The 27,213-nt window shown below is 43.1% G+C and overlaps 1 protein-coding gene across 2 annotated transcripts in view; it reads right to left on the minus strand.

Moving 5' to 3' along the window:
- The window catches only part of LOC122537417, a 157,839-nt gene that overhangs the window by 102,247 nt on the left and 28,379 nt on the right, over positions 1–27,213 (minus strand). For both annotated transcript variants that reach the window (XM_043670551.1, XM_043670550.1), the window contains exon 2: positions 6,649–6,720. In XM_043670551.1, the coding sequence (XP_043526486.1) occupies positions 6,649–6,720 (72 nt within the window). The remainder of the gene's footprint in view (positions 1–6,648; positions 6,721–27,213) is intronic.

The following is a 27,213-nucleotide window of genomic DNA, read 5'->3' on the forward strand; positions in this document are numbered from 1 at the left end:
TGTTCTAACTCTCTAAAATTCCAATCTCTGATTCTAGTTTTGGTATTGAAACATTGCTGCACTCTTATCCCCTAACCCTTTGACTACTATTGGCGCCTGAAGGCGCTTGGAAAATTTGCGTTTGTGATACTGTAGGCGCCTAAAGGTGTTCAAAAAAATTGCTCCTATGGCACTGAGGACGCCTGTAGGCGAATTAATCTACTTTGATCCGCTGACACGAGCGTAATGTTAATGTAAAATTTTTAATTCAATGCAGAATACGAGCAAATTAATATTGGTTGAATGTAGTGGAACTCAGTGTTTCGATTATTTTAATATACTTTCGCAGAAATGCATGCCTAACGAAAAATTTCGCCATTTTCGGTGTAGGTTGCGACAGAATTCCTACCGTACGGTAAAGTTTGCCGTAGTCAAACGACGATTTAAAACGACAGTACATCCGCTCTCTTCGTCTAAACAAGCTTAAACTATAAAAGCCACCAATTGTCTTAACATCTTCACTGTCGTTATTCGAGAAAAAAAAATGTTCGAGATTGCAACGTTAATTAATAACTTACAATGTAACAACTGACAATATTATTACAACATTTGTTCACCATGAAATGTGACAGCAAACGTCACAAAAAAAAGACGTCTCAATCTTTGAAATTTTGAATTTTCAACAGTCGAATAGCCACATCGGGGGCCACTTTTTTTATCTCGTTCGTAAGACAAATCAGATATACCTGGTGCCTCGTAAAAAGCCGGTCCCATTTGTAACGCGTGAAACGCGATCGACGTAACGAGCGGCCATGCGTTTTCTCCCGATTCGCGTAACGCACGACAAAACGGCGACACCCGCGGAATTCTGTCTAACGAGACGCGGGCTCGTCGAAGAATCCGAGCAACGCGTCGAGACAGATACGAGGTTGGCTGCTGGCGTTTTTAAGAGACGTCGCGGACGTTAATATCGTTTCTTTCGCCAAAGTGGATCGCGACCGGTTTCGCGAACAGAACGCAACGCACCGCGAATCGTCGATTATAAAACGCACGATTATGAAATTGCATTAATCGGCGAACGTAATTTTCTTAATTCGCTGCGAACGGCTGAATTTCACGAATGTGTTTTTCGGAAGCGAGTGTGCTAATAGGTTTGGCCCTTTTGCCTAAATTGCGGCAATTTACCAATCGTTACGTAATTTGTTTGTATAAATAAATTTCCAATCTTTGTTTTGTAGCCCGGAACTTTTAAATAGGTCATCAAGTTGAAGAAATATTAACGTCTGTCGTTTTGTGAAAGAGAAACTGTCAAATTATTTGGAAATTGCGACCGATGAATATAAATTATAATTAGTGGCTACTCAAAGAACGTTTATCCTTTAGATTATTTAGATTGTTACCAATTTATTTATTTAATAATTCTAATCACGACACGTTTAATATTCTGCTCTAACCTCGAAATTATTTTTAGAATTTACTATAAAGATAGAATATAAAATACAAATGCGAAATATAAGAAATATAACCTTTAGAATTGTTAGACGAAAAGAATTAAAGTCTCAGTTAAATTTCGTGACAAAGTTTTTTCTTTCTCGAAACACCGGTTACTTTTTTACTTTGTTAGAACGAGATCGGCAGATAAAAATTGGGAGACTTTATAACCAAGAGATTTTCGTCGTGGTATAGATAATTAGAGTTCTGGAAGTTGGGAAATGTGACGAAGAATTTCATACGATGACGGAGGGAACGAAGGTGAGTACGGGTGAAGGCATACGAAAAAAATTCAACGATGGAATCCGACGACCTCGTTAAACTCGTAGATCGAATCGGAATTATCATCAGCGGTGAGAAAAATGCCCAGTACGCGAAGCTGCGGATCAACGGATTGAATAACGCGTGGCTCGTTAACTCCGTGTATATCTCCAGTGTCACTGCGGATGAACATTAACGAAGGAAAGTGTCGTGATTAAAATGCCTGCAATCGCGAACGAGGGGCGAATCGCGACGTAATCGCAACGAAAATAATGCTAATAGCGACGCATTTCTGTATCGCCAATAAAAAAAAAAAAGTCTGAATAGAAATTATAAAATATAAAAGTTCGAAAAAAATACAAAAATATATAAAAGTTCGAGGAGCTAAAATATTTTTAAATATCGAACGTTCAAGTTTTATGCAACTGATAATTCGCTTTTGATCTCTAAATACTATCGTTGTAGATTACTAAAATCTCGGTCTATGTTCTCATAATGGAGATTAGCAACAAATAAACCGTGGATGTTCGTATTTCTCTGAACATAGTTATACAGAACAGAATTTGTTAAATCTTCGTAACGAGCATTCCTCTGTCACGAATGATTGATAAAATTTTCTGCGAATCTTTTAAATTTCCTATTTCATTTTTAAGTACATAAACGTTCGCAGTCTAGTAATAAAATTCAATGAAAAATCCTGAGGAAAATCAGTGCAGAATAATCTCCTGTTAATTATTCATTTCCGTTCAGCTGCCAGAATTACTGAAATCTTCAAATTCGATTTTTTCGAGATATTCTATCAACCATAGAAGTACCCTGCCATTATCACGATCGATAAAATCATGGAAGATTTCAAACTCGATTTTCTCAGAATACTTCATCACAGAAATATCTGCTATTATCGTGATCGATGAAATTAAGGCACGAAGAATAATGTTTACTTTTTTTATTGATCGATTAATATATTAAAAATATATATTATTAATAATTATATATATATTAAAAATATATTAAAAAATAATGCCAACTGAACCGAAATTGTGGACGACTGAGAGAGAAAGGAGAGAGAGTCAGAGCGGTACGTCGGTCGAAGAAGAGGCATGAAGAGGCTTCAGTTTGCAGCGGTTCGATTCGAATCGACTCGAGTACGAAGCCGGTCGATTCACGAAGCCAGAAGCTCTGTCTGCGAGCGGAATCGGGTTAACGTCCGTGTTATTTTTGCTGCGAGCTGTCAACCCGAGAATCCTTGCGCTAACAAGGTGCCGCACCGGTCGAGTAACCGAGTCCGTTTTTATCAATGGCCCTTTGGGAAGTGGCGGACGCTCGGTCCTTCGCAGCGAGGATCTAACGAGGGCCCCGGCTTTTTGCGCATTAAAATATCGACTAATTGCCCCAGGATTCTGGCGACGTTTTTGCAAGATTTCGTGCGTATACCCGCCGCGTTGCTTCTGCCCCCCCGAACGTGATCGGCCCACCGAATATTTCCCGAATTTCGAATTCGAAACCGCTTCGATATCCTTTTTCTCCTCTCTCTCTCTCTTCTTTCTTTTATCATCTTCAGTGGCTGATAAGCAGCACTCGGGTCCCTTCCAGGAATTTTTCGACGTCAGAGCGGGCTTACGATTCGCGTTAATGAAGTTTAACTCTTATCCGGTGTCGTTGGGGGCCGTGGCAATTTAGATTTAAATTACTCGCAATTAGTTTCGGGATTTTTGTTATCAAACTGGATTTTATTCAGTGGACGGATGAGGCGAAATTTTTGGTAACGTTTTAAATTAAATTAACACAGATGTTTGTGATTCGATGTTACTACTTAAGGCTCTTGGCCAGACGGTATCGAAGACTGCAACCATTTAAATTTAAATTAGTCAATGTGTCTTTGAATTTATCCTTTCGTCCAGAAACTTTGTGTCGACAGGTATTCCGTTGATAAACTTTGAAATTTTCCCACAACGCACAATGTTCCTTGGAAAATAAACTGCTATATTGTTAGATCCGTTTCCAAATTTTCTCCCTCGTAACTTGTAACTTTCTAATTTACGAACGAGTAAACTTTCTAAAATTCTTTCATCGGTTTTCTCTTCGTTTCGTTTATTTAAAATTTGTATTTTAATAAAATATAAATAAATAAAAATATATAAATATAAATATATAAAAATATCCCGTAGAAATATTATTATTTTAATAAAATATAAATAAATAAAAATATATAAATATTAAATTAATAAATAAAAATGAATTAATAAATAAATTAGTAAATAATTAATAAATTAATAAATAAAAATATATAAATATTAAATTAATAGAAACATTGTTATTTTAATAAAATATAAATAAATAAAAATATATAAATATAAATATATAAAAATATCCCGTAGAAATTCAAAAATAAGTGAACAAAAAAAATAAAGTCCAACGTATGTAAAAAAAAATAAAATCCGCACGTCGGAGGAGGATCGAGGAACGTTATCGCGATTATAGTTTCAAATTTTCAAACGTTTCATAGTAATTACCGCGTACTCTCTCTGGGATTATCGTCGCGGCGACAGTTGCCGTATACTCTCAACCGAGAGGTTGAGGTCCTCGGTTTCGTTTCAACTCGTTCCCTCGATAACGCGTTATTAAGCAAACTGGGACGTTAACCCAGCACGAGGTATCATGCGTTTTCAGCGGGACGAACATTTGTATACAAAATGCACAGGAGCTCGATGTCCAGACTTAATCAGCCGCCATAACTGTTTCAACGATATTAAACGTACTTTATCTCCTTTATGCCGCATTACCCACGGCGGTGCTCTCGATCCTGCCACTTTTCCTTCGTCCCGCTTTATAAAACGCTTCTTCTTAGACGTTCATTTCGCTGATTCGACGGTTCCATCCTTCTTGGCTCGTTTTTCTTTTTTCTTTTACAAGAGAAAAGCGCAATGAAAAATGTCGACCCTCGAATTTGGTCCCTCGAATTTCGAAACTAAATTTAATACCAAATACCGGATCCATTCTCTCTCTCTCTCTCTCTATCTATCTATCTCTTTATCTCTCTTCGTCTTTTCTCTTTTACAATACTGAAAGAATTAATTTCAATTGCTATTGGGAATTCAGACAGTTCAAATTTGTTGTTAGCAGCCAACGAAACAGTTCTGAGAATAATTCTTTTCTTAAAAGTCAACACACTTCGTCCAACATGCTTCGTGTACATGGGAATTGTGAAAGTCAATTTCTTTTTAATGGTCGGTGAAACAATTCCGGAAATAATTTTTTAAATTGCCTGATCTGAACGTAAACGTCACCACGTTGAACTATTAACACACCTCGTCGAATATACTTTTCTTTGATCCTCCAGTATCTCAGAAATTAATCGTCAGTTCAACTTGAAAATTTGCCATTCATATCTGATGTCTCGTCACAAGCTGTCGGCGAAATTCAGTTTCAGGGGAGAAAAAACGTCTCATTTTTCAATCATAAACTACACAATTCGTCTCCTTCCTTTTTTCTTTTTTTTTTTTTCTTTTTTTATTTTATTTTACGACGACGTCTCGAGCCACTTTTACGCAATCGATACACGCGATCGTTGGTCGCTCCGGAACGTTTTAACGAGGCGTTCCGACGGCGTTAATTTCGCGTTACAGGCAACACCGAGCTATCGGCGCGAATCGAGTTGTCGATGGTGAACTACACGCGTCCGTTGCCGTCCAATTAGATATGCTAGCCAACCGTTTCCACGCCGATTAACCGCGCGCAACTACGCTTTTGCCCCCAGTGCAAACGAATATCCAGCCGCGAATTAAGTCGTGCGATGCGACAAGGGTGCGCGGCTTCGATAATCTGCCGAGTTCTAGTCGCCGAGACCAGATCAATTCGCGGATCGCGCGAACGTAACTCTAATTTCAATCGCATTACGACAATTTACAAGCAACGGACATTCGTTTGGATTCTCGCGGACAAATTGGACAATTACCGTGACACTCGTCGTTTGTGGCACGCTTCTCTAACGACAGTAACTTTTAATACTTGACGGCGGTGGAATACCTGAGTAGATAATTAAATGACGGATATACGTTTAGTGAACTGCGAAATTTTAAGAGAGAAAAAAGTTTCAAAGTACAGAATTGCAGAGAAATGTGGAAAAAATGGATAAAATATAATGTCTCCTGATAAACTCAGTGGTACGACCGATTCTACGTGAAAAAACGTAGTCGAATAGAAGGAATAAAATTTTTTCACTAAGGTCTTTTCGTTTCTGAGAGACTTAAGTTAGAAAATTTTAAAAGTATACTTAAATCTAGCTAATTGTAGATGCGACAGAAGAGAACAATAAACAGGAGATTATTCTACGTGCGAAAGTAAATAAAAAAAATTAATTTGTAAGATACTTCGTTTTCGAGAAAATCGAGTTTGAAAATTTGTCAAGTTCACGTGTACCGAGGCAATTTTTAACATAATATATTCAAAGCCTATTTTCTTGAAAATAACTCCTTAAACGAAAAAAATTTCATTACATCTTTTCACTTATTGTATCGATTGGATAAATTTTCAAATTCGATTTTCTCAGAAATAAAGACTCTAGTGAACAACTTCGACTCGTTTTTTCGCGTAGAATCACCTTCTACTCGGTATCCTATATTTCTGATCAAAACTATTTTTTAATCAAATCAGATGAAAAGTTAGTACAAGTCGAAAAAATCACAATTTTAACATATTTGGAAAAATATTTTAGTTTTATGAGTTTTAATATAAAGATGGTTCGTGTATCAAGTCAGACGAATGTTCTCGTTTGCCTAGCTGGTGGTTAAACTTTGCTCATAAATTTTCCAACATTTTTCTCACCCTACTAGTTTCGATATTTTTCGAGAGTATCTAATTTTAGACATGTGCTGATCTTCAGCTACGATCGAATAAAATTCGAAGTAGAGTACTTACAAGTTTCACCATATAAACTGCAAATACTACAATGCGGTCTGTTGCAATAGCTATAGTACGTGCTCCTCCAACCTGAAAAGGAAAACGAATTACAACTAATTCCCAATTTTGAACTTGTCGATACTGCTAATTCAATCGTGAATCGTACAAAATCGACATATTTGTTACTATCCTTTCCGAGAAGAAATATCGTGTTGATAAAGTTGAAAAAATATTTCATCACGCAGTATTTTATGCGCAATATGCTCATAAATAATTCATACGCGTGTTCAGTCTATACGGATCTTCCGTCCTTCCCGAGCTGGTGAAACAAAAATGTCCACCATCACATTACCACGAGCATTAGCTTGGCCGAGAGATAAAAGATCCGGTGGCACTCGCGCGAAACCGAGCAGCGAAAGATAAACGCAATATCCAAAGCGGACAAGCGACAACACGAGCAGCGGCAAGGACAACTCGATGGCGTTGCAGGTAATCGCGTAAAGACGCAAGAAAATGAACGCGCGATACGTGTCGGGATACGTGTACGATTCACACTTTCATCGCTGGCGTGGATATTCCAGTTTCGAGTTATCGTCGCTCGAGGCAATCGTGTCGCGATTGTACGCTCTCAGCGCGCACACACACACACGCGCGCGCGTGTAAAACAGAGGTCGTTAAGGAACTTCCTATACACTCGGACGACTTCCCCTTTGGCCGGGGCCGAAAGCTCTAATTATTTCTTGCTTCGCAGCGCGATCACTTCCGCGCGCGCACGCTCGCTCGCTCGCTCGCCTCACAGGTGTAACCGTTTACGGGAAGAACCGGCCGATCGCGCGCTTAATTGGATTCCGATAAGCGTATGCCGACGTTTCGAGAACCGTACCCTCCGGCAACGGACGTCTAAATAGTCGTACTTTTACTCGCGCCACCTAACCCAAACCTTCTTCGGAGATCGCTCTTACCGAGTTCCCGCCGAGGGGAGAGTTTCCAACAGGAAGTAAACGCGTTTCGTTGTTGGTGTCTCTCCGGTGCGTTTCAGAGACATTTCCTGGCCGTGATAGCGACAAGATTATTAAGATATTTTCGAAAATTCAGTCTTGAATTCTACCTGTATTTGCTTTTTTTTTTAACAGTGTACGTACGTTTTGGAATTCGCGAGGAATCTGTCGAAGTTTCAACAAGAATCGCAATTTTCGAGATTGCTATTATCAAATTGTGCAGAAATTTCCAGTAGAAAATAAACAAATTGATGCTGGTCTTATTATTCTATTATATATATATATATTTATTATTATTTTATTATATATATTCCACTTTACGTATATATATATATATATACAGGGTGGACCAAAGATCACTTCCTACTAAAATAAATCCGTAATTTTTTTTATTACATATAGTTTTTAATTTGTAGGAAACAATTTTTGAACTTAAATTTAATTTAAAATTAATAAAACTGATCTTTTCTATGTATTTTGACTATTAAAAAAGATAGGTTGGAAGAAACTTTTGACCCACCTTACACATATAATATATATACATATAATTATACGCATGTATATATATATATATATATATGTTAATAATTTATATGTATATATACATATGTAAACATATAATATATTCACATCTTACAATTAATACGAAGCTACAGAATCCAGCATGACAACTCAACTTGTACGATGAAAAGAATTATACCGTGCATATATTGCTCGCGTAGATATCCACAGAAACGGAAAAAAAAAAGGAACGAAAAAAAAGAAAAGATTCCTCAAACGCACAGTTCAAGCATAGAAGTGAAAGAACGGAATTCCAAGTAATCCAAGGAATGAGTATGTAAGAAGAAGGAAAGAATGGGTTTTGATCGCGGAACGAGCGATGGCATCGCGGTATGGCGGCGGGTTCACGGCGTCATTCCTGTAGGACGCGATGACAATCTCCCTCCGCTGCCGTAGGCCCCCGGCTAGGTGTGGTCCTACGCTCGAGGCAGCGGCAGTTTCCAGGAACGCGAGCCATTAGACCTTCTGGCTGGTGTTATAAATTGTACATCGTTTAATTAGGCTCTCTTCCCGCCCGTGTTCGGGACGGCTCAGTTATTTACCATTTACCCCTGCCCCCGAGGCCGCCGCTCGCTATCTCGGGACAGCGAAGAGCTACTGTGCATCAAATTGGATCGGGATTGGGTCCCAGGAGGCGGCCGCTGGCTGCCAGCACTTCGTTCTGGGAGACGGTCACGGCGTCGTCCCTGTTCGGAGCAAAGGTCACGGGGCAAAGCTTTCGTCGAGCTCTGACATTAGGGGCCGGTGCACGGAATCCACCGTGATTAGAAAGTCAGCTCTCGGTCGGCCTAGCGATTGGCTGAAATCGCTTTCGGATCTTTGCGCCTTGTTTTATTATTTCAGAGAGGAGGTCGCTGTTTCTTCCGAATCGATACCGCCTTCCAAATTGCGATTTTCTACCGCGATTTCCATCCATGACGTTATAGTCAAAATGGTGCAAGTGCTCTTGATCAGTTTAGTCAAGAATTTGGGTACATTTATATTTCATACTTCGCTGTATATTTTCGTAAAGAGATTACTGTTGGTATATCAGAATATTAAAAATTCTACTTTCTGTATTTTCTACCGCGATTTCCATCCGTGACATTATAGTCAAAATGGTGCTCTTGATCAGTTTAGTCAAGAATTTGGGTACATTTATATTTCATACTTCGCTGTATATTTTCATAAAGAAATCACTGTTGATACATTAGAATATTAAAAATTCTACGATAAATACTGCGCCGTGCAAATGTACTTTCTGTACAATCAGTGATAAAAATTCTATAAATATGTACAAAAATACACAAAGTATTCGTTTCATTACTAGATACCTACAGTTGAGCATCGTAAGTCCTCGACAAGAAATTTCGATACTCGTGTGATTCAGAATCGGAAGGTTGCTCGAAGAAGAAATTCCTTTTCCGCTACTTGAAAACGTCACTCACGAGTGAACCCACGAGTCCCCTGACGAGAAGATACTTTCCAATCGCTATCAAGATACAAGCCTTCCATCGACGGTCAACGACGTAATCGGAGAAACAACGTTACTCGCTAATTTCGCGTTATCTACGAGCGCGTCTGCCACGGTTTGCGCCTAATGACCCTGGCCGCTGGAATGTCCATTCTCGAGAGAGAGAGAAAGATTTCGTTCGACGCGAAAATGAAGAGGTCCGCGTCTCGACAGAGGCGGCTCTGACAAAAAAATTCCCGACTTATCTTCGCCGATGGTATCGAAATTAGTTAGCCGAGCGATTGGGGCGCGCGGCTCGCGAACAGCTCGCTTCAAGGTGGACTGAATAAAAAGCGGAAATTATGCCCGCAATTAGAGGGGTTGCCTCTTTCTCTCTCTCTCTCTTTCTTGGCAGTCGCTTCGGTCACCGATAAAATAATCAAATTTAATACGCTCATTTAGTTTTTGCCCGCTTAAATTGTACCGCAGTTAGAACCCAGCTCTGTCGTTTGACCGAAATGTTTGACAAAACTGAGTCCGCATCGTCGATCCCCTTCAGCGCGAATAAAAATCCTTAAGACGTCAATTATCGAACTATTTCGCCTGGTCGAAATGGTCGCGGAACAGAAGGAAAGAGGAGAAGGCTAACGATTTGCGAGTACTCTCTCTGACTTTTTCTTTGACGCGTGAATTTCTTGTTAACGTTACCTAATTCACAAGAATTGTATTAGTCAACGTTCAAATCGTTAGAATTTTAGTAACTTCTACGAGGAAATGATCATTAGCTATCGTTAATAGTTATTTACTATTTTTGTAATAATGTGTCGATGAAATGCAATAATATTTCGTATCAATTTTAATGTTTCTATATTTAATATTATTTAACATTCAATGTCATTCGTATTAATTTTAATATTTGTACTTTGTAGATTAATTCATTTGTTTAAAATAGATAATTCTAGACAGAGATTTCTGGAATTTGCCGAATAGAAAAAGGAAAATACGTCGTTTCTTTTGTCGTGTCGTAGAATATCTATATTCTGGAATCGACAAAACATACACGTAAAAAATATCCAATATGCACTGAAGAGAACCTATCACGAATTTGATATTTCGATAACATGTACAAAACATCTCACTCAGTCTTTCACTCACTCTCCAGAGTTGACTAATTACTGGACGAAGAAAAAAAAAGAACAAAAGAAAAAAAGAAAAAAAACACTCAACTCGGGCAAAAAATTGGTCAGATAAAAAATGTATTTTTACGAGCGTTCGCAGAGTGGAGGACTTGCCTTAATAGCTTTATAGAAACTGGCCGGCCCTTTAAGACCCGCGATCGTTGATATAAGACACAAAAATAGAGGTTACTAATTACCGGGATCGAAATGGCTCGCTCGATTTCCAGCCGAATCAAAAAATTAAGGACTCTCCGCAGGATTCGTGTTAACGCCGGCTGTCTCTCTTGCTCTATCTCTCTCTCTCTCTCTTTTTCTTTCAGGTTTGCTCGCCAGTGGCAAAAATTCCGGCCTTATCTCGACCGATGAAGTCGAAATTAGTAGCTGGCTACCGTACACGGCCCCTCGCGGCCACGCCGCAAGCTGGTAGTGGTGAAAATCGGTGATAACACGGCGGCGGCGCGGCCGATGCCTGCTAAGCGTCGAGAAAGGGATGGTCGTGGTCCGGTCGATCGGTGGTAGTGACTAGAGATGGGATCGAGTACCTCACAAGTAGGTTCGAACCTCCCACCTCCTTCTCTCACGACTTTCTTCCCGATAACAATGTCACATTAGATGTAAAATGTTAAAAGTATTTCGTGCAATTTTATTCTTATTAACGATAGAACTTTGCGGCAAACAAAGCGAAAATAAAATTTCCCTCGGAGACACTGAAGCGAAAGAAACGAAGAATCTTTATGACAGAACAGGGCAAGCTTCTGTTTATATATTTCACTAATAAATCATTCGAGTCTCTGAAAGTGCACTATTATAAAATTTCCAAATTGATCATTTTGACAGTCACTGGTAGTGACTGGTCACTTTGGTAGTTTTATAATTTAAAGAATTTGACTTGAAAATTCAAACTCACACATTAAGGGACTGTAACTTGTTTTCTTTTTTCTTTTTCCAAATTGACATCCTAATTCGTAACGCCAGTGTGATTCGGTATGGACAAGGGATTAAGGGATTTTCTGTGAGAGGTTTTAAAAAGGAGGGAACATGATTCTCTGTTGAATCCAGTAACGGATTCTGAGACACCGAGAATCTGTACTATCTGTATCTGACAACAAGTTCGATTCCGTTCAAATATGTTTCGAATTCGTGAAAGTATCGAAGGTCTAAACATCGTCTCGGATGTTTTGAAAGTCCTGATCGCTTCAGATGTCATAATCACGGCAAAACGAAATGTCAGAGAACGTCCAGACATTTCGAATTATCATAAATATTCACGCGTAGAAAAATAATACAAGCACCGGGACGGTGGTTTCTCCTTTGGATTTTCTAAGAGGAAGATCGCTCTCTGGAATTCCAATTTTCAAAATTTAAGTAAATCGTGAAGGTAATCTCAGATTTCTCAGATCAAAAAAAGAAAAGAAAGAAAGAGTTCTACGAACATGAAACTCTAGGTTGATTCTAGGATTCGCGAAATGAATATAATCATCGAAACGTTTGCAATTTTATGTGACACTCCAAAGTTAAATATCCATAACTTGATACGGATCCGGATAAATACACGTTGGACTTGATCCCATCCCTAGTGGTGACGGTGAGCGTGGCCACGGATCGAGAATGTGTCTCGTCGGTGAACGTGACAATATTAATAGCCGGTATGCCAATAGCAGCCGCGCTGTTCGTGGTAACATCAATGGCGAAGTTCCGGTAATAGCGAACGTTCCGCGTAGATGCGGCTTCGTGAATTAATTGTCGTTAAAGGAAAAAAAAACAAAAAAAATTCGCGATAAGCTCTGCGGCATTAAATTCTTTGGCAAAAATACGGAATTTCTATTCCAAACTGTGTGCGTGTGTATGGAGGTTAGAATTACCTTGCTAAAAATTTATATTTTACGTTTTTTTTAGAATTTTCCAGTTTGTCGCGAGGAAGTAGCAAGAGCAACTGTAAATACTGGCTCGTAATTGCCATTTTTCTATAGAACCGATGTTGCGCGACTTTTTTTAATCCAAGCAATAATTACAGACATCGTAACTTTTGAATCTCTAGAATCTAGAACGACGTAAGGATGGAAAAAAAAATGTTAATCATCCTTGGAACTTCCTTTCGCAGCCCCGATATTAGAAAACAGAATTGGATAATCTAAATTTCCAAATTAGTTGCTCGATTGATCCTCGGTAAGATGAGCAATTCCCTTGAAGCAACTCGTAACATTGTATTGTTAAATAAAGTATTATCCTCGTCCTCAAAGTTTCGCCACAGTTGGCACCCGTAAATCGCAGTGGTAACCGAGGACGCGAGTCCTCCGGTGCACGGACACGGAGACAATGCATCGGACAGCGAGGCAACAACGGGCGAACCGCATTGTTAATAGCGCGGTAATAACAGTTACAGGCGACGTCAGCGGCGATCGGCCGCGGTAGTGGTTGTAATCTGGCTGGTAATGGCGCTGGCTGAACCCACACAAATTTACCCCCTACGACGTAGATAGACAGTGGCCGTGAGAGAGAAAGAGAGACAGAGAGAAAGAGAGAGAGAGAGAATGGCGAGCGCGCGAGCGCAAACGGCGGACATCCGTAAGTGTTGGATTCTCGGCCGTTGTTAAGTAAATTGGGTCCCAACCGGTTTCTTATTTCGTGGCCACTGTCTTACTCTCTGCGCGCTCGGGCGCAAGGCGAACGCTCACCAGCAAGAACCACTCTCCGGGTCCCCCGGATCGGTTGCTTCCCTTCTTCGGGCTCCGTTCTCCGGACGTTCAGGGCCGTACGATAGGCTCTCTTGCGACTACCGTGGCTTGCCACTTTTATTCACTCAATCTTCCTCTTCGATCGTTTGAATTTCTCTCGTTCGTCGCGAAGAAATTTTTCTCCTGACGCTCGAGCGATTCAAAAAATGGATTTTGTGAATGAATGTGTTCCCGATTTTTTTTGTCGTGAGATTGATTGTTACTCTCGTGGGAGTCGATGTGTTACCGTTACTAGAGTTGAATTTTGTAGAACACTACGAATTTCGCAGGTGCGAGAAACATTTAGAATACATTATGTATACTTTTTGTCGTTGTTCAGTTCCAGTTTTTCAGTTATATTCGTGAAAGTGTATAAAAATCCGCAGCCTAATAACGAATATATTGTTACGCTTCTGCCTCGTTAAAAGTCGAATGTTAATTGTAGAAGGGGAAGTCTGAAATCCGAGATTTTCAACAAGAGTATCACATAAATGAACAACGACAGATAAAACCATTGTACGAACTCCAATTACGCAAACTATCTGTCCTTTGGTCGAGTTCGAATAAACGTAAATTCCATCGTGCATGTCTGACGTTATACGTCTACATCATGTTTCGATTTTGTTGAAACGACAACAACAATCGCGCAATCAAATCAACGCACTGATCATTAAATTGCACGCGAGGCGTTGCGAAAATTTGCAAGAATCGATCGATCTTGAAACTAAAAGATATCGCAGACATAGTTTTGTCTGTCAATTGAGACACGATCGAGGTGAAGTCTCGTGAAAATTGAACCGTATCGTAAGCAAACGAGACGAGTCGACGTCAAAGGAACGAAACGAGACCATTCTCCTGGGTTTTACTAGCTTTGCGTACAACTGCTTCGAGAGACTCGTGGCTAACGACGCGCGTTACGTTTCTTTTATGCGTTGCCGTTTGAGGAAAGCTAAGCTGCCGGAACAAAATGGAAGCATCGAGTCGAGGCCAGAGCCTCCGTGAAATCCCCGCTGCCCCGGAAGCGTATCGATATTCCCACAGAAGGGAGGCGATATCAGTACAAATGCATCTTGTTGATATCTTACTTAATAACGCGAACCTTTCGCCGAGCAGCTCGCGGTCAAACGTGAACACCGTGAACACCGCGTACGAGCGCCCCGGGTCGTTCCCCGTTCGTGGAAGCTAGCGCGAAAACTCGTTAATTGTTCGTGGTTCGTTAACTCGTTTACAGGAAAAGTCCCACTCCAGACACTGCGCGAGCAGCACCATGCTAATGACGGTGCCCGACCGGTCTCAAGAGGGATGAACCGGGGAGGGGGGAGAAAAGAAACCACCGTCGTACAATATCGCACAAGTGCGATGCGTGTTTTACCTGTACAGACATTTGCAAGGTGAAATTCAATTGAAATCATGAAGCGTGAGGATCATTCGGTCGTGATTCGATTCAATTGTATCGTGAGAATTGAAGTATGAATGAGGTTCAATTTGAAAGCAAGTACCGCTAAAATTGACTTCGACTATTCTCAACTGTCCGTGTTCCAATTTAAAATCGTTGTTAATAATTCGTTTGACATTTTAATGATGAATTAAAGTAGTAAGCTACGAAAAGTATTTGCACACACATTTTTTACAAAAAAAATGATACAAACGTTTCAAATGACAAGATACGTGCAGATACTTTTTGCAGCTAGTGATTACACGCAATATGTAGATATAGACTTCCGAACAGGATCATCCAGATCTCCCCGAACAATTAACGAGAAAGTGTCCCACCAAAAGTCAAATCACGGTCTCCGCTAATTAGATACGACCTCGGCGACGACGAAGCAAAGCGTGCCGAGATGAAGTTTGGCCGTGCACTGTGGGTTTCGTGCTGAGAACGAGACGCGCGTTTCGTACACGTGTTTCGTAGAACACACAGGGCTGTCGCGGGCCAACGTTTCGTACGTGCGTGTAGCCAGAAAGTACTATGTGAGCCGCGAGGTGGGTCGCCTTTTGTTTTAACATGGGGAACGAAGGGAGCCAACTCCCGGAGCGGGTTACCACGAGATCTCGCCAGCTGATATCCCCGCTTTTTTGTCAATTTATAAGGATTTATATCGGCCGAGCTGCGGATACGCTGCCTCCCTCTTGGCCCTTCACCATCGTCCCTCGCCGTGGACGCGAAACCAACGTTTCACCAAGGGGGTGGTCCTCGTGGGCCAGGATCGACGAGCCTGCCCGAGAAAGGGAGAATAAAGCTTCGTCGAGACAGGCTCGGGGAAGAGAGAGAGAGAGAGAGAGGAGGCAGGATCCTGGAAGACGGTCCGACAAAAGGAAACCGGCGACTCTCGTTGTTACGTGCTTCGATGCTCGAGCTTCGAGGTTTTCGGGGTTTTCAGCGAGCAGGAAACGGTTTCCAAGTAGCCCTTGAGAAACAGAAAATTGCAAAACCACCGGTAACGACGAAATTTGCGAGATTTTTTTGGATCGTAATTGGTGTAATTCCATCTCGCAACGAGACAATCTGTAAATCGGGTCACGTTGAAATCATCGACTCCAGATTTGCCAACAGTTTTTATCGACAACAGTATTAACCGACAATAATACTGACCGATGACATTAATATATTTGTTCACCATTGTTTTCTTAATGATAACGCAAGGTTTAGGTTAGGTTTAGTTATATTTCATTTCTAGTTGATAATACATATTCTGCAATAATAGAACCATCATTTTCTGGATATGGTCGAGACGTTTTCGTCATGATTAACTATGACTGTATAATTTTGTATAATTAACTATAATTGTATAATTAACACAGACAATAAGAATGATTACAACTATATTCGATATACCAGTAGCAACAAAGACCATAGCCGAACACAAACTGAGGCAACGTCTGTAGCGATATGCAATTGTCTAATGTTGTTGTCGGTCAATGTCATTGACGATGAAAACTGTTTGTCGGGCAAATCTAGAGTCGATGAAATATTGTCGGTGAAAACAAGCGCCGGGGAAATCTGTGTCGATGATTTCAATGGGACCGAATGTAAATCATGCAGCTCGAGAACTCGAGAAACCGAGAAAACTCGCTGCCATATTTCCCATGCCCGAAACGTCCAATTCCCCGAACTATTACGCAACGATTAATTACCTCTGGATCTGGCTCCGGGGAGGGCTCGCTCGGGTTCACGATTAAATTCAAAGGCGAAATCGGAGCACCGGGGTAAACAGAGCGGCGACAAAGCGGTGCGGCGGCCGGTTTGCTGGGAAGCGTGACGCGGAGATTCGCGAAACGAGTGGACCGGGACCGGGGGTTGACAATTAAGCAATTATCTTCGTCGGTGTCTTCCTCCTCGGGCCATTTCTCTCCGGGCCCGTCCCCCTCGATCGTCGGCAGCCAACGATCCTGGACAAGGACGACACGGCGAAGAGGGAAAGTGTCGACACCCGACGGCGAAGGAAGAAGGAGGAAAGGCGAATTGCAGAGGTGCAAAAGGGTAAAAACGAGGGGAGGTGGAATGAGCCGTTGAACGAGGATCGAACGAGGAGCGGAGAAGGTGAAAGAGCGAGGCAGACGAGGCCTCGAAGGGGGAGGGACCGTATCTTAATGATATTGTAGCCGGCGTGCACACGCGCAGGCTTCCTCTAATTGCGCCACTGAAGCGGCCATGTTACCTAGCTCGGGGGTGCAACGGAGAGGGAAGATTCTCCGTCAGGAACCGCGCGCACACACACACGCACGCACACACACACGATGGAAACAGTCACGAGTAGAGCGGCGAGCGCGTCGGTGCGGGCGCAACGGGTGGACGAGCGTCGAAGAAGGACGCAGAGTGTCGCAGAAAAGGCATGCGTGCGAGAGGAGGACGAGGTCGTACAGGGGGTGTAGATTAAACGAGGATGCCAACAGCGAGAGGGGTGATCGAAGAGGGAGAAAGAAGATGGAGGAGGAGAAGAGGACAGAGGTAAATAGAAGATGTTGCTCGCGAGAGGAGAAGGACGGCTCGCGGTGAAAAGGGAACGCCGATCGCGGCCAGCGAGGGGCGACAGAGAGCGGCGAGGAACGGAGCGAAGCTGGATGTACACACAGGGAACGCGGAACGGGATGGAGGAGAAGCGAGAAGGAAACGAAAAGAGAGAGAGAGAGAGAGAGAGAGAGAGAGAGAGAGAGAGAGAGAAAAGACGCGAACGTGCGCGGGCAAGAAAGGGAAAGGGCGAGGAGGAGAGAGAAAGAGAGAGTGAGGGAGGGAGGGAGAGAGAGAGGGAGAGGGGTGGGAGATCACGGCGAAAGAGAGGGGATCTCTTGGAGGTAAAAAGTTGGAAATGCAGCATGGCGGTTGGGAATCGGTAGCAATTATTACGAAACGACGACAGTTGAATGCGAATACTCGGTTGGGAGAAGAGGACGGGGAATTTCGAGCCACCGAGTTGGACGCGGGTGGCGAAACAACGCGGCCGACACCGCGCGGAAAAGTCGATCGGACTTTGCCCGACGCTCTAATTGTCTCCCCGCTAAAAGATACGGAAGATTCTGCGTCCCGGGTGCGTGTATCCGAATTTTTCGTTACGTCGAATTCGTATTTCGCAACCGGACGAAAAATCGAATCCAGCTGCATGCACGAATAAGTACGGAGAACGTCGGGCGAGCAAAACACATATGCACGTTTAATTTGTTCGTCCGTAGATATAAAGAAATATACGAAGAAGTTCGTATATTCAAAAAAAAAAAAAAAAAGCAAACGCATTTATTCAATAAGTTGTTCAAGTTAAACGTCAAGTTCTAAAATTCAAGCAGAAGATGCAGTCTCTTTCAAATTTCGTAATGACGTCGTCATCAAATTGCTTATCCCCGCGAATTGCAGTATAAGATTTCTTCTATCAGACTTTTTCATTACGTTATTTCTCTCTTTCTCTCTCTCTCTCTCTCTCTCTCTCTCTCTCATCTCGTAAACTTTTTTAATAAGCCGCGGCGTATTACCGGCATATTACACAAGTACATAAGCTGATGGCAGTAAAGCTGGTGCATCGCTAATTTCGAGACGAGCAGCCGAGGAAGAATTTTCGCCGGCGTGTCGAAACGTTCACCTCGGCGCGGCGCAGTTTTTACGCCGGTGACACCGAAGTCTCGAGGCTGACTCGTCGGTTAATATTGACTGGCAGCGGTTACGCGTGCGCCAAAGTGGTTGCTCGCCCGAACAACCCTCCCATTTTAACTCGCATCCCCTGAAACTTCGGCCACCCCACCAGCCGTGCCTCGCGATTGCTCATGGCGCGTGCTTTTCCAACCTTCTATCGCAATCTCGTGCTGTGATACGCGTTTTTCTCGTAATTCACTCGGCCCAACTGGCAGCGCGTTGTACACCAAAGTGGCGTACACCGGCCACTTCTTCGCAACGAACGCGCGCGTGTCGTAAATTGAATTTTCTGATCGTCGGGTCAGACCTGTGCGAACAACGATCGAGCTTGGCCAAGCTTCTGGGGCCGAAAACGTAGACACGGGGGCAACGTAGAGGAGATCTTTCTCACCCCGGTTTACTCTGGTCGTAATTTGTCGGACGACTGCACGATCAATGCGTCGATTTGCAGAACGCCGCGGCGTACAATTATATTACGCTCCCTGACGTCATATCTATCCGCGTTTCCGGCCGAAGACGAAGTTACTATTCTCGATGGCACAATTAACCGGCAATGTGCAAGTTGCCAAAGTAGCTGAGCGCGTCTAAACAATCCTGTTATCTTAGCACGTTCCCATTTGCAAACTCGGCCAGGTCGTAGGCGACGTTTGCGAAATTCAAACGCGGGGGAGACGACTTCCAACAGTTAGCGTTACGATAAGCACCGTGGAACAATTACGATAGCTGTGGCAGGCGACACTCGGGATAATTAAAATCTCGAATTTTTCCACAAATTTCTCCAAAACTCATCCAACTGGGAAAATTTCAAGAGCGCTATTATAGTATTATAGTAGATTTAGTATATACCAATAATGACCCACGCGTTGATTTTTATAAACTTATCATAATCATATATAAAAGAATTTTAATTATTTTTCGAACCCCTCTTTTCAAAAAATGTTCAGAGAAAATGACAAGTGTTCGGTTAGAGCTTAAAAGTGAGAAATAAATGCATAATTGTGTTTTATGAAGGATTTACGACTTGGTTATGTAACCTACATATAGGTATTTCAAGTCTTAAATGATATATGATTTAGTTGTGTCCAAAAAATTTTATATAGCGCTTACGATTAAACAGATGTAATAAACACTAAAAAACACAGATCCCATTCTCAGAGTGGGTAGCCTTGCTAGTTTTTTATATAATAAAAGAGAGAACAGACAATAAAAAATATTAAGAAACAAAGTATATATATATCTAATGTATAGTGCAGGGGTGACTGGGCACGATGTCACCTCTTTTATATCAATTTTTTGACGTCGACATTTATTTTTTGCTCTTCACTTGCAAAAGAAAAAAGTTGTAAAACAAAAAGGGAACGTAAACTTTTTAGAGGATTATAAAAGTGAGAATCAAAGAAAAGTAGTATTTAATCCTTCCCTCCCCCTTTCCAAATGACGCCACTGACTTAGTGACCCACGAGCTAGTACTAAAAAAAATAATGAACAAAATTTGACCTACTTCTTGAAAAGGTTCGCCGCCACTGGTATATATTATACTATACTATACTGTATTGTATATAACATACTATATTTGTATCGTTATTAGCAATCGTTCGATCTGATAGATTCCTATAAATCTATCCATGTTTCATTTCCCGCGGGCTCGTGTCTGCAGGGTTTCGTTGAATCATCGTCGGATCCAGCCGATTTTCTATCGTATAAATAAATTGCTACAGGCAAATACGATTCGGCGGAATAGGATAGATCCTCGTTGCTCTGCCATTGTTTGGTCGACGCGGCCGGGGGAGCGGATAGGCACGCGGTAGATAAGTTTGAAGCACACGGGCATTCGTAGCCTGGTATACGTGTCGGGTAAATACAATGATATTCGAAATGTCAGAAGTGCAGTCACGTTTGCGCGCTCGCCTTAAACGTGAGACACGGTCGGGCTAATGTGAGATTAAGTTGCTCTCTTATTTCGAAAGGCAGCATTTGTAAAGTGGAAAAGGCAGCCCAGAGGCTGTAAAATGCCACCCCAGTGGCAAACGCTCGAAAGTGGAATCATCCAAAGTTCACAACACTTTCCACAAAAAGATTTCTCTCGCGAATACGGTTTCCCGGAACGCAACTGTGAATTTCGCGGTGGAGGAAGTGATTTTCCAACGCTAAAAACGCGACGACGAAAGTTCGTTCGGGAGGAAAAATCGAAGAAACCGAGGCAACCCTCGAACAAGCGCGGCCGGGGCGACGGGCGGAGGGTGGAGAGGGGGATGTTGGCGGGCGCGATGTCGCAAATAATTGGTCAATAATACCCCTCGCGGGTGGCGAAAAGCAGGTTGGCCGGGGACAAAACGTCGTCGCCGGGGCGTTATCGTGTACAGTGTAGCCGTGTGTTCAACGAATATACCAGCCCCTTCCTCCGGTCGGGCCCCTACCCGGAGGCAGCGCTGACAACTTCTCATTGTCCGGGATTCAGCTTGACGTCGCGGGGACGTGCTCATTGTTAATTAAACTACGCGTCGCCGCGCCATTGCCGCAGAACTCTCGCTGTGTTACTCGCCCGATAACTGCCGGCCTGCTCTCCGGGGCTGGTGTCTCCCGCGCCCGCGTATCGAACCGAGAGTGGCGAGCAGCATTTTCTCCTCGTCGCGTTTTACCCTCGCCCTCGCGCTCGTCCTCGCTCTCTGTTTCCCGCTCCCTGCTTCCCGCCGCCCGCGGCCGCGACAGACACGTTTCATCGGGCTGTCGCTAATAACGCGCCGGTTTAATTACCACGGCGAATTAACGGCCGAGCGCCGATGGAACGCGACCGTTCGATGCCCGCGGACGCATCTCTTCTCTTTCCATTGAACGACTGTTTCGAGAAATATTCCTCTCTCCGTTGGATCGATTCCTTTCTCACTCGGCTCGAGGGGTCTATTGGGATTGTTCTCCGGGACTTGGAATTCGGAAAACGATCGTTCCGTGCTCTGGGTATTTTGATCTGACGTCAGGTACACGAAGACTGGTAAAATGAAAATCGTTCGTTTGTGTTTCAAAGAAGATTCAAATTCGAGGAATTTTCTATGCGCGTATTGTAGATTATTCGTTCCTTTATCCGCAGACTTGAATAAATGAATAAATTGAAAAGTATCAGGGCCGAGACATTGTTGGAAATAAAATTACACGAAAAGGAAGAACAGAATAGATTATTCGTTCTTACGTTATCCTTTTGTTAATGATTGTAAAAGTATCGATGAAAATAAAATTACACGAAGAAGAAAAAGAAGAAAAGAAAAAGAAAAAGAAGAGAACGTCCCAGCAAATAGACCTCTCGTCGAAGATGAAAAAGACTTTTCGGAGCGCTTGAACGCGCGAGATCGCATATTCCGCGCGATGGCCCGTCCTAATTCTCACGATCGGGCGTCCCGATGCTCCTTAAGCGGGCCATAAAACGCAGGAAATTACCGGGTAGCAACGTCGTGACGTTCCTCCCGATACGAACCTTATCGTACGTAAGCGGCATCGCTTCGTGCTCGCTGGATCTGGCGAGAGGGCGGCGGCGAGGACGAGGGTGCGCGAGGATGGGGCGAGAAGGCACCCAGATAGAGGGTAGTTCCTACGGAGGCTTTCAACCAACCATCTCACGTGCGACGATCCTCTATTGTGTGTCGCGGCCCAGGCGGCTTTTTCTTCAGGCGGAATCGTTCGGCTCCTAATTTCGAAGTCAGGCAATGGGAGGAAGAAATATATCGCGCGCGGTACGAGTAAGTGTATATAAAAGGGCGGTGTGTATAAACTCCTCTATCGTTCGTGGAATTCCACACGGACTTTCCATCAGGCGTTAGTCTTCATCGCACCTGGCTTGACGACAGAGAACCACGCCGGCACACTTGCTTTTAATCCGTGTAATTTTTAACGCAGTATGGTCGACATCTCTGTTTTATGGACAATTGAAATATCGGTGTGCATATAGAGTGAAGAGCATTATTGTACCAGCAACGATGAAAAACTGTCAACAATTTAAACTGATGTAACTTTGTAAAAAAAAGAAGATAGTATAGTAATCCACTTGGGTTTGGTCAGTTTAAAGAGCGAAGCTTCTATCTTGGTAGAAGTGAGTTCGTTTCGTTTGAAGATGATTTTACAGGTGGGAAACTGAGGACACATTTTTCTCGAAAATTGTAAACATTCAAACGTGTGTGAAAATATTGAAAATTTCTTCTCGTAATTAGATTCATTGTTTTGAAGACTGAAGTTTCACAATGATTCTCTAAAACTTGTTGTTCTACAATTTTTTCTTCACCGTTTTCTCGAATGTTGAATATCAGAGTTAAATGACAAAAATTCAAAAATCCCAACATTTCGTCGTCTAACCTTAATATTCCAGATTCAATAGAATGAAAAGTGAAAAAAAAAATCGTGGTTGTAAAGAAAAAATTTCAATCTTCAAGATCATGGTAGATTTAGTCGTAGGAGAAACTTTTCAACGTTCTTACAATTGTTGAGCAAAATGTGTCCCTAGTCTCTCCGCGTGATGTGAAATCATTTTCGAAAAGAACGAATTCACGACTGTCGAAGTACAAGCTTCACGATTTAAAATGAGACCAACTGGATCATTCTTTGCGAAATTATACCAGATTAAATCATCGACAAGTTTTCATTGCCATCGATACAGCTTATGCTCTTCATGAGTACTGAACCACCCGTATGATTGACAAACGTCTCTGTTTTATAAACATTAAAATATCCATGTGTATATACATTTATATAATTATTGACAAATGCATAATTACACGGATGTTTAATTCGCTAACACACGTTGCACAGTTGACAGTCACAGACGTTCAACTGACGAACCAACGTCTAGGAGGTGTTCCTGTTCTTTTTATCGAAGCTGCCGCGAGTTTCCGCGAGTTCGAGGGAAACGTGTGCCTACGAGGCCGAAGAAGCCTACGCGCGGCTTCGTTGGAATTTTCTCCGAGCGATCGATTTTCATCTTCGATTCAAGTCTCGGCGAGAGAAAAGAACTCTTCGCACGGTCTATTACTCGACCGACGAAGAGGTGGAAGGGAGGAAGATTCCGAAAGACGGCGATGCCGTGCGCGAAAGAAAGAACTGGCGGCTCGAGCCACGATGCTCCCCCGTTCGCAGAAACAGCGGCCAGCCAGCCGAAGCGGAACGTTCGAAGAATCCGGATCTGCGACATTCGTGCAAATTAGCAGCGGCCGGTGACAGTATCCGTGATCACCGTGACACCGAGTAACCACTCGTCGCTCCGTACATTCCTATCTGCGATCCCCGTGGCCGGCTGTGACAGCCACGCGGCCATGTCTGTCCCTTGCACCCGTGATCTCTCTCCTCGCCGTCGCGTCCCGACCATCTTCCCTCTCTCCAGCGGTTAGCAATATCGACAACAAATACCGGCCGCGGACAGCGTCGTATATGTACGTTCTGTTGCGCGGAGAGGGGACCGTGAAACTAGAGATCGAACGTGCACCAAAGTACAAAACAGTATTGTACAAATATATAGCACGTGAAACTATTTAATATAATATAAACAGAGGATCCGTGTCGATATTAATCGCACGTGACGCGTGAATTAAGAAATTAATTACCCTCTATCGAGGGATTGATTCTCTCGTAGCAAATATTTTAATAAACAATATTTCCATCGATAAGGATGTTGAAAATGGTACTGGGAACGATTGCAAAGAACTAAGATGGTTAAAGATCCACGATTTCGGTCGATCTATTTGTCTCGACAATGATCGAACCCGATTCATATTAAAATTACCAAGGAACTCTAGATTCGTTCGTTACACGTACGTATATACGCACGTGCGTCTGCACGCGCGCATGAAACCAGGAACTTGCACATAAAGCGAGATGTCGCTAGCTGGTGGTACGTGGTCTCTGCGTTGGCTCCATTCTTCCTGCTTCTTCCCTCGCGTCGCCTTTTGTCTCCCTTCTCTGCCGTTTGGTTGGCAGCCTCGTTCGTCCGTATTCGCGTCTCGTTCCGTCACTTGTGTGCCGTTTTCCTCGTCGTTCTCACGAAACCCACGATATTTCCGTCCTCGTCCATCCCGGCGGCCCCGGATTCGCGACTGTGCGCTGCCTCCTTCTCTTTCCTTTTCGCCGACCGCGTCTGCGGGGACGATAGTCGAGAGCAGAGGCAGTAGAGAGTAGCTACGAGCTCTCTGGAGCCCCGACAATACCCAGGAAATTACATAACTGTTGGAAATATCAACCAATACCAATGCTCTGGCATAGCCAGCCGCGAGAGCCGGCGGCGGCGGCGGCGGCGGTGGCGGCGGCGTCGGTGGTGTCGGTGCCAACCCCTCCGTGCCATTATTATAACTGGGTAGGTGGCGTATTATACGCGGCCGTCGGGGGAACTCAGGCGGGCGAACGAGATAGCACCGTGCCTGGAGAATGAAACGAGAAATTGAGTTGTGCTGAAACGGGGAAAGGGGCTGCTGCACGCCGCGGAAGGGGGCGCGCCGGAGACGCGGCCGACCGCCTCGACGACCAGCGTCGCGATGGACCCGAACGTCGAACAGGGTTGAACAAATTTCACCCTCGTCTACCGACGCTAAACTTCGCTCCTAAACGACCAGAGTGATCGTCGAATGACTAATTTATAATTTTATAATTCTCTGTATCTTGACGAGATAACCCTCTGTATCTTGGAAAATTATATTTTTACACGTTACGAGTAATTATGTACTTTATCCGTTGTGATTACATATTTTGTATACCGTGGAAATTTTACACATTTATTTTATAGCGTATTCTCAGATCACTCGAGGATTTTTTTGATCGTAGCTTGTGTTCTTTATTTCCTTGCACTATCGTTCCGTTGTTATGGATATTATACTTTAGTGCTAATGTTAAGAAAATCTACAGTAACAAAAGTTTTACCAAAGAGTTGAAAGTTTTAATTTCGATCTGACCAAAATCTGAACGTCACGTTGAAGATTGCCGTCAAGGACCGTTTTTAATCGCGCTTCGGGCACGTAATTTGCCATTTTGTTGTAATTAGTCTTAGAAAAGACGTTCTTGCAGCGTGCACGGAAGAAAGAGCGAAACGGGGTTTTGAATCCATCGCTATTGCGGAGAGAAAAGCGGCGAGAACGGGGAAAGATAGTGCTCCAGTTGCACGTATACCGGTGGCAGCACGTCGACTGCCGAGTAATTCGCAAAAATTAATTACTAACTTGTTCCACGGCGGGAAAGGATCCGCCGGTGCAGAGTGGAGGCCGGAGACAAAGGAAAAAGGAGCTGCTTCAGGAATCCGCGGGCACAATGGAACAGGAACGCGAGCGTTCCTCGAGGAAACCGTGCGTTTCGTCGCGCGACCATCGTTGGAATTTCGCGCCGTTTAATCGACCATCGTTAACGTGCTTCGCGTTCCACCGAATTCGGTACCGCTCGCCTCGTCAGGTAAAATATAACGCACACAGAAGGAAAACTACGAATATCCAACGAAATTCCACGTGATCGCGTAAATAGAGTCTGTCGGAACAAAATGAGACAAAATATTGGAGAGAAAAGCTGGTGTAAGTTAACGAAGTACATTTATTCATTTCACATGAAAAAAAAAATAATAAAAGTAAATTTTATATCGCTACTGTAATTTAATACAATCAACAATTTTCGTTTTAATTGGCAGAGAATCATTATCATTGACATTCTCAGTGTCAATTTTTTCGAATGACTAGTCTTTTGCCCAAGTTTTCGTAAATTTGCAACATTTCCTTATCCTCTCGTTTTAAGGCTAAGGTTGAACGTTTGGATCAATGTCTACGATGTATTTTCTGGCCGCGTAAATTGACTTCGCGTAAGGAAAAATGCCACGTAAATGGCAGGGACGAATATAAATAAAAGTAATACGTCTGGACGTGTCGTAACGATCCTAGAAATGAACAAAAATTATAATCAGGGAAACGACAGAAAATTAAACAGCGTATAAAGGGGCCGTGGCGATAAATGCAAATAGAAACCACTTGAAAAGGCGTCGCAAACCCGATCCAAAGGGCTGATACCGTATGCATACCGATAACACCGACCAACCTCCCCCTGGGACATTTCAATTCGTAGATACAGAAGGGTCCATAAAAACTGGTCGACGATATAAATAAGCGTTTAATGTTGCGCGTTCCTAAATTGAATCTCGGCCACCCAACGATCTGTGGACAAGATCCTCCAGGGGTGAAATCACCGGGAAACTATTGTCCACGGGCGAACGTAACCTCGGCCGATGTTCGAGCGTGCCGCGCGTGACAAATGTTTCCCCGTGCTATATGCACCCCCATAAAAGCCGGCATTACATACGAAAAGTCAAGCAGCACCGACGATGGACCCCATACGTTCTCTGTTTGCCTATTATGTATGGTTTACCGTGGTTTAACCAGGGGGAATCTGGTAGCTGGAGAGCGTGCACGGGAGGGGGTGAGCCCCCGAGAGACTTATGACTGTGATTAAGTGTGATGTATCGAGGAATGGATATCAAAAGTTCGGGGCGGAATTCATCCTCGTAATTTCCCTCTGTTCCGCGCATGGAATCGCGCGGCAGATTCTCGCGATACTTTTCTCACGGTGGGAAACGCATTTCCGA

This window comes from Frieseomelitta varia, unplaced genomic scaffold (genome assembly GCF_011392965.1).
Source record: "Frieseomelitta varia isolate USP_RPSP 00005682 unplaced genomic scaffold, Fvar_1.2 scaffold_909, whole genome shotgun sequence".
In the NCBI taxonomy this organism is placed as follows: domain Eukaryota; kingdom Metazoa; phylum Arthropoda; class Insecta; order Hymenoptera; family Apidae; genus Frieseomelitta; species Frieseomelitta varia.